We start from the raw sequence: 9,037 nt of genomic DNA, 5'->3' as shown, positions 1-9,037 counted from the left end.
TTGATACGCTGTCCTCACTTGGATTTCAGGGCTCTTGTCTTCCTGGTTTTCTTCTTATCTCTCCCAGCGTACCTTTAGTGTATAGTGGATCCTCCTCTACTTCTATCCCACTGTCAGTTGGTGTACCTCAGGGATCTATCCTGGGACCTCTTCTTTTCTCTATCTATACTTCTTCCCTTGCTACTCTGATCTCATCCCTTGGTTTCAGTATCGCTTTATGCTGATGACTCCCAGATCTACTCGCCACAACAGAAATCTCAGCCGAAATCCAGGCTAAAGTATCAGCCTGCCTGTCGACATTGCTGCCTGGATGTCTCAGCGCCATCTGAAAGTAAACATGACCAAGACTGAACTTCTTATCTTTCCCCCTAAACCAACCTTCCTCTTCCCCCATTGTCTATTTCTGTGGATAACACTCTCATCTTTCCTGTCATCAGCTCGTAACCTTGGGTCAACTTTGACTCCTCCCTCTCCTTCTCTGCACATATTCAGCAGACTGCTAAAACCTGTCATTTCTCTCTATAATATCAGCAAAATTTGCCCTTTCCTTTCTGAGCACACTACCAGAACCCTCATCCACACTCTTATCACCTTTCGCTCAGACTATTGCAACTTGCTTCTCACAGGTCTTCCACTTAGCCATCTCTCTCCTCTTCAGGTCTCCCACTTAGCCATCTCTCTCCTCTTCAATCTATTCAAAATTCTGGCACGACTAATATTCCGTCAGGGTCGTTATGCTCATATTAGCCCTCTCCTCAAGTCACTTCACTGGCTCCCTATCCATTTCCGCATACAGTTCAAACTCCTCTTATTGACCTATAAGTGCATTCACTCTGCAGCTCCTCAGTACCTCTCTACTCTCATCTCTCCCTACATTCCTCCCCGGGAACTCCGTTCACTGGGTAAATCTCTCTTATCTGCACCCATCTCCTCCACTGCTAACTCCAGACTCCGTTCCTTTTATCTTGCTGCACCATATGCCTGGAATAGACTTCCTGAGCCGGTACGTCAAGCTCCATCTCTGGCCATCTTCAAATCTAAGCTAAAAGCTCACCTTTTTGATTCTGCTTTTAACTCCTAACTCTTATTCACTTGTTCAGAACCCTTTTTTATCATCCTCACTTTTCCCTTATCTCTTGTTTGTCTGTCCTAATTTGATTGTAAGCACTGTCGAGCAGGGAAGGTCTCTTCATGTTCAAGTGTACAGCGCTGCGTACATCTAGTAGCGCTTTAGAAATGATAAGTAGTAATAGTAGTAAGACAGAGAGAGAGAGTGTGTGTGTCTGAGACAGGTGAACCCCTTCTTTTTTCAATCTACACCTCTTCCCTGGGCTCGCTGATCTCATCTCATGGTTTCCAATATCATCTCTATGCTGACGACACTCAGCTTTATCTCTCCACACCAGACATCACTGCGGAAACCCAGGCCAAAGTATCGGCCTGCTTGTCCGACATTGCTGCTTGAATGTCCAACCGCCACCTGAAACTGAACATGACCAAGACAGAGCTTATTGTCTTTCCACCCAAACCCACTTCTCCTCTCCCTCCACTCTCTATCTCAGTCGATGGCACCCTCATCCTCCACGTCTCATCTGCCAGCAACCTCGGAGTCACCTTCGACTCCTCCCTCTCCTTCTCTGCGCATATCCAGCAGATAGCCAAGACCTATCGCTTCTTTCTCTATAACATCAGCAAAATTCGCCCTTTCCTCTCTGAGCACACCACCCAAACTCTCGTCCACTCTCTCACCACCTCTCGCCTTGACTACTGCAACCTACTCCTCACTGGCCTCCCACTTAGCCATCAATTCTCCCTTCAATCCGTTCAGAACTCAGCTGCACGTCTTATCTTCCGCCTAGACCGATATGCTCATATCACCCCTCTCCTCAAGTCACTTCACTGGCTTCCGATCAGGTACCGCATTCAGTTCAAGCTTCTCCTACTAACCTACAAATGCACTCAATCTGCAGCACCTCATTACCTCTCTACCCTTTTCTCCCCTTACACTGCTACCCGAAACCTCCGCTCACAGGACAAATCCCTCCTCTCTATACCCTTCTCCACCACCGCCAATTCCAGGCTCCGCCCTTTCTGACTTGCCTCTCCCTATGCTTGGAATAAACTTCCTGAGCCCATACGCCAAGCACCCTCCCTGCCCATCTTCAAATCCTTGCTCAAAGCCCACCTCTTCAATGTCGCCTTCGGCACCTAACCATTCTACACCTAATTCAGGAAAACTCTAGACTGCCCCAATTTGATTGTCTGCACATTTTGTCCATTAGATTGTAAGCTCCTTTGAGCAGGGACTGTCCTTCTTTGTTAAACTGTACAGCGCTGCGTAACCCTAGTAGCGTTTTAGAAGTGTGTAGTAGTAGTAGTAGTTGAAAGAAAGTTGATATGACCATTGGTGCAAGGTATGATAGAAGATACATTTCCAGAACTCTTGAATACAAAAGCACCCCAAAAACATATGGCTCAAAATAGCTGGAGTGTGCTGACATTTAGGGCAAGCTGCCAAGAAACCAAAAGGCACTTTAAAAACCTGCTGGGGAGCAATGTAGAGGCAAAGTGCAAATTTGTATAGAAGCTCCCAGAGCTGGATATTGCAAAAGCGAGACTACACAGTAACATACTGTCCCAATCTGGTCAGCTGTAATAGATGAGGCAAGTTCTGTTGACCACCGGCAAGCCAAAACTGCAAAATCTACATCCTCTGTGGTGTCTCTCAGGAACCTATGGTGATATGTTAGCAGGACTCTGTTCTGAGAGCCAAGTGTGAGCATTGTGGCTAGAGTATCCTGCATGTCCTCAGTCAAATTAGTCCAACCCAAGCTGTGGACATAATGTCGAAGTAGAACATAAGCAAATGATCCGAACTAGGAACTGAGTAAGTAGACTGCAGGTCCTCAAAAGGCTTCAACCTGCCTTCCTCTATTAAGAGGTGAAAAAGATAATGGATGCCTTTCTGGCCCCATCAAGCAGACACTAGAGTCCGTGCCAGGTGGAAAGTCAGGGTTGTGGTGCATGGATAAAAAAGATGTAACCACTGTACTAAAACGGTGATGTTTACAAAGCCAACATCATACAGCTTGGACTGGATAAAGGGATTCCCCACGCAGAGCAGCAGGTGAAGTACCGGGGCTAGTGTGAAGAAGCCAGCTGAAATGTACAGTGGGCAAAAATGACGTCTCCAGTGGAGTCATGGAGAAATCCTGGGTCCCTCTGAAACAGTCATTATAAATAAAATATTTTAAAGGAATATGTAAACAGATTCAACTGGTGTGGGAGGCAATGGTGATGAGGCCGCTTGATAACAGTGACCATAATACGATCGGAATTGATATTAGCTTTGGAGTAATTATACACAGGAAATCCAATATGTTAGCATTTAACTTTCAAAAAGGAGACTATGATAAAATGAAAATAATGGTGAAAAAAAAAAACAGAGGAGCAGCTGCAAGGGTCAAAATTTACATCAGGCGTGGATGCTGTTCAAAAATACCATCCTGGAAGCCCAGGCTAAATATATTCCGTGTATTAAAAAAGGAGGAAGGAAGACCAAACGGCAGCAGGCATTGTTACACAGTGAGATGAAGGAAGCTATTAGAGCTAAAAGAAAATCCTTCAGAAAATGGAAGAAGGAACCGACTGAAAATAAGAAACAGCATAAGGAATGTCAAGTCAAATGCAAAGCGCTCATAAGGAAAGCAAAGAGGGACTTTGAAAAAAAAGATTGAGTTGGAGGCAAACACACATAGTAAACTTTTTTTTAGGTATATTAAACGCAAGAAGCCAGCAAAAGAATCAGTTGGACTGCTAGATGACAATGGGATGAAAGGGCCAATCAGGGAAGACAAAACCATAGCGGAGAGATTAAACGAATTGCTTCAGTCTTCACCGAGGAAGATCTGGGAGAGATACCAGTGCCAGAAATGGTATTCAAAGCTGAGTCAGAGAAACTGAATGAAATCTCTATAAACCTGGAGAATGTAATGGTCATCTTGACAAATTGAAGAGTAGCAAATCTCCTGGACCGCTTGGTATTCATGCCAGAGTACGGAAAGAATTGAAAAATGAACTGGCAGAACTATTGTTAGTAGTAAGTAATTTATCTTTAAAATCGAGAATGGTACCGGAAGATTTAAGGGTGGCCAGTGTAATGCCGATATTTAGAAAAAGGTTCCAGAGGGGATCTAGGAAATTATAAGACCAGTAAGCCTGATGTCGGTGCCGGGCAAAATGGTAGAGACACTATTATAAAGAACAAAATTACAGAGCATATTCAAAAGCATGGATTAAAACCCACATGGATTTAGTGAAGGGAAATCTTGCCTCACCAATCTATTACATTTCTTTGAAGGGGTAAACCCTGAAAATGACAGATACAAATCAAGGTAAGGTATATACAAAAAATAGCACATATGAGTTATCTTGTTGGGCAGACTGGATGGACCGTGCAGGTCTTTTTCTGCCGTCATCTACTATGTTAAACAAACATGTGGATAAAGGCGAGCCGGTTGATAATGTGTACCTGGATTTTCAAAAGGCGTTTGACAAAGTACCTCATGAAAGACTCCAGAAGAAATTGGAGAGTCATGGGATATGAGGTAGTGTCCTATTGTGGCTTAAAAACTGGTTAAAAGATAGAAAACAGAGAGTAGGGTTAAATAGTCAGTATTCTCAATGGAGAAGGGTAAATAGTGGGGTTCCCCAGGAGTCTGTGCTGGGACCACTGCTTTTTAACATATTTATAAATGATCTAGAGATGGGAGTAACTAGTGAGGTAATTAAATTTGCTGACGACACAAAGTTATTCAAAGTTGTTAAGTTGCGAGAGGATTGTGAAAAATTACGAGGACCTTACGAGATGGGAGGATCTAGAGATGGGAGTAACTAGTGAGGTAATTAAATTTGCTGATGACACAAAGTTATTCAAAGTTGTTAAATTGCGAGAGGATTGTGAAAAATTACAAGAGGACCTCACGCGACTGGGTGTCTAAATGGCAGATGATGTTTAATGTGAGCAAGTGCAAAGTGATGCATGTGGGAAACAGGAACCCGAATAATAGTTACGTCATGCAAGGTTTGACGTTAGGAGTCACCGACCAAGAAAAGGATTTCAGCAGCGGCGTTGTTGATACGTTGAAACCTTCTGCTCAGTGTGCTGCTGTGGCTAAGAAAGCAAATAGAATGTTAGGTATTATTATGAAAGGAATGGAAAACAAAAGTGAGGACGTTATAATGCCTTTGTATCGGTCCATGGTGCGACTGCACCTCAAATATTGTGTTCAATTCTTGTCGTCGCATCTCAAAAAAAATATAGTGAAATTAGAAAAGGTACAGAAAGGGCGACAAAAATGATAAAGGGGGAGGACGACTTCCTTAAGAGAAAAGGCTGAAGCCTCTAGGGCTCTTCAGTTTGGAGAAAAGACGACTGAGGGGAGATATGATAGAGGTCTATAAAATAATGAGTGGAGTGGTAGACGTGAATTGTTTGTTTACTCTTTCCAAAAACACTAGGACTAGGGGGCATGTGATGAAGCTACGAGGTAGTAAAATGAATACAAATTGGAGAAAATATTTCTTCACTCAACGTGTAATTAAACTCTGGAATTCGTTGCCACAGAATGTGGTAAAGGTGGCTGGCTTAGCGGGGTTTAAAAAGGTCTGGACGGCTTCCTAAAGGAAAAGACCATAGACCATTATTAGATTATTTCTGAGATAAGCAACATAAAATGTATTGAACATTTTGGGGCTCTTGCCAGGTATTTGTGACCTGGATTGGCCACTGTTGGAAACAGGATGCTGGGCCTGATGGACCTTTGGTCTGTCCCAGTGTGGCAATACTTATGTACTTATGTAAAAGCTTTACTTCCAGAACAGTAAGGCAAATACTGTACCTCAGGAGACTAAGAGGCATAACTCCAGGTGATTCTGCAGCTGGCACAGTTTCTGTATCAGTTACTGGGGTAGTAGCAGTTGTTGTATCCTCCAGAGAACTGCTCATAAAAGATGTGGTGCTGGAAGCAGATGGGCTAGTAGTAACTGGTGTCTGTGCCTGCTGGGTGTGATCACTGTCTTCTACTTGCTGATCTACGTCTGTAAATGTAAAATAAATACTGTTTTACTGAAAATTACAGATCCATTAACTCTCAGTCTGCACCAAGGTTTATGAACAGGTCACAGTAACTCAGAGCAAGAACTGATATAGGATTACTTGTAAGCAAATTAGAGTGGTTAGTTTAGCATTTGCAGATATCGATGGCAATTTCAGAAAGTCATTATTTACTTGCTGAGATCCACACACCATATAGAGATTTCAAAAGGGGAGGAGATTTAGCAGGGCAAAAATCTACAAATGTATTCCCCATCTTACAGTAGGAACACACATGTATGGGAAAAATATTTTCCCGTCAGGTTTTGCACCAGCACAGACAGCTAAGGCTTGATACAAGGAATTAATTCTCCCTTATTCCCTGGCATTTGTTTCTACATCCAAAATGGCAGATGGGGAGGGGGCCAAGGGAAGCAGTCTCACTAATTAATTGATGGTACTTATATGTACAGATTTATGAAATGAGCATGATACCTGTAGTAACAGAGCCGTTTACATGTGGATACTGTGAAATCACCGCTTTCGTGTTCCTATAGGTTATTTTTCCACTGGTTTATTTGTAAAATGGCTGCCCTTGCTACTGTACTGGCAAAAACACATGCACTCCTACACACCCTTACGTTTATTTTACAAAAGTCTCCAAGCTTTCTGTAAAATACAGAGGCAAGTGAGCAAGACCTGACCGGGGCATCTTAATTCCAATCTCTTTATCTAAAATGGGCCTTAAGTAAGTCTGTCATCACTATTGCTGCAGTAAGGGGATTTATCCATGAAGAAGACATTTTATCTCACACATCTGGTCATATTCTTGAAGACCACAAGTTTCTATAGTGTTTTTACATGGAATCTAAATCTGGTTTTGAACATTCTTAAACATCCTCATTTTGACCCATTCAGCTCTTCTAGTTTTTACTATATGGCTACCAAAAAACAGTATTCTTGGATGCTATATATTCAGCAAGAAGATTAGGGAATTAAAAGCTTAGTCTTCAATATTTTAGTTTGCAGTTTTCAAAAAAAAAAAAAAAAGGGAAAAAAAGGCAGTTTCTTCATCTGTTACAAAAATCAATTCAATTTTACATATTCAATCTTATGTCACCCAAACAGACGGAATGCCATTCTTTAGATGATTGTCTTCTTTGTACATAAAGCTCCAACTTAGAAAAGCTTAACAGTTGCTTATTCTGTACAGAGAAAGAACACAAAACCCACCAATGTTTTTATTGGAACAGGTGCTGTACCTCACAAGAAAATCAAAGATCAAATAAGCTTGCTCCTTTCTTCATTAAATCTCAACTTACCTCCTATTAGAAAAACAACAAATGTCTGCACGAGAGAAATGCAAAACTATACTAAACATTACAGAATGGATAAATTGTCATTTGCGGTCAGCCTGGGAGAAGAGTGCTTCAAGCTATGATCAACCCTATCTAAAAGCTGATGAGGGACATGGGCATAAAAACGAAGTTACTTACCTAGAGGAAGTGTTCTCCGAGGACTGCAGGATGTATTCTTACATGTTGATGATGTCATCCGATGGAGCACATACGGAAATGCTACCCAGCATATCTTCCAGAAGCCTTTGGCAGCATCGTACCACACATGTGCACATCTTCCCACCTGCTGCTGTCATGCAGGTTCAGCTCAGTTTAGAATGTATAGCTCAGGGAAATTCAACTCCAAGGAGAAGGGGGTGGGTATTTAAGAATATTCATCCTGCAGTCCTTGGAGAACACCTGTTCCAGATGAGTAACTTTGTTTTCTACAAGGACATGCAGGATGTAAATATTCTTACATGTGGGAATTCCTAGCTACCAGGCTTCCCTTAAAAAAAAAATGGAATAAGAACAAGGCCTGCAACAGGCAGGGCTCAGGAGTACTGAACAAGAACTGTCAACAACCATATAGCCATCCTTTTTAGTTTTTGTTGTTGGGAAGCTTGGAGCAGAAAAAAGGGCTCGGGGGGGGGGGGGGGGGGGGGGAGGAAAGGAGTTAAGATTCTAGACCAGAAAATGTTTCTTCGTGACTGACTGGCCAAACCAACTGTTGCATCAGAAGTCCTGCTCCAAACAGGATGTGAACATGTGGACTAAGGACCACATGGCAGCCATGCAAATTTCCACTATGGAGGCTTATCTCAACTGGGCTACAGATGCAGCCATGACTTTGACACTATGAGCAGTGACATGTCCCACGTAACAGCAACATGTGTGAAGATGTGTGCGTGCATGGTGTGAGGCTGCCAAATGCTTCTAGAAGATAGACTGGGCAGCTTTCCTGTGCAGATGTCAACCATATCTAAGAATATTTACATCCTGCTTGTCTTCGGAGAATGCTTCTTGCCCAGACAAAAATTGCCTTCTGACTAAGCCATTGATGTGAAGGTCCTTTTTACATAGAACATGGAGATTGGAATTGAGATGTTCAGGTTAAGACGTGTTCAATTTCAACAGTATTTTACAAAGGCTCTGTCAATGTACAGCGTTTTGAAAAATACGTATAAGGACGTGTAGGAGTGCATGTATATTTGCTTAAATATACAGAGACCCCCCCACCATTTTACATATAAATAGGCTGTAAAAAATAAGCAGCACAAACTTGAACTAGCACTTCCCTATGAAAGCAGCGATTTAGGAGGCACTGCTTCCACATGTAGCCAGCACATTTTACAAACCTATATATACAAGTGACACCATTTAAGTACAGAGATGGCAATTTTTATAATTTTTCATTTTAGAGGTGGAAATAAAATCTTGGCCAAACCAAATACTATTTGAAAATGCTTGAAAGCCTTTGTGCTGGTGCAAAACCCAATTGGGACATTTTTCTCAAAAAGTCTATTCCCATTGAGGAAAGATATGATAGAGATCTATAAAATAATGAGTGGAATGGAACAGGTAGATATGAATCAATTGGTTACTC

The 9,037-nt window shown here is 42.1% G+C and overlaps 1 protein-coding gene across 1 annotated transcript in view; it reads right to left on the bottom strand.

Annotated features, from left to right (window-relative positions):
* HERC1 (HECT and RLD domain containing E3 ubiquitin protein ligase family member 1) overlaps window positions 1-9,037 on the bottom strand; it is a 736,289-nt gene that overhangs the window by 357,189 nt on the left and 370,063 nt on the right. The window contains exon 40 of the mRNA XM_030188195.1: window positions 5,901-6,099. Coding sequence (XP_030044055.1) covers window positions 5,901-6,099 — 199 coding nt within the window. The remainder of the gene's footprint in view (window positions 1-5,900; window positions 6,100-9,037) is intronic.

This window comes from Microcaecilia unicolor, chromosome 1, assembly GCF_901765095.1.
Source record: "Microcaecilia unicolor chromosome 1, aMicUni1.1, whole genome shotgun sequence".
Classification (NCBI taxonomy): domain Eukaryota; kingdom Metazoa; phylum Chordata; class Amphibia; order Gymnophiona; family Siphonopidae; genus Microcaecilia; species Microcaecilia unicolor.
The sequence above is the reverse complement of the archived record's forward strand: the minus strand, read 5'-3'. Positions and strand labels throughout refer to the sequence as shown.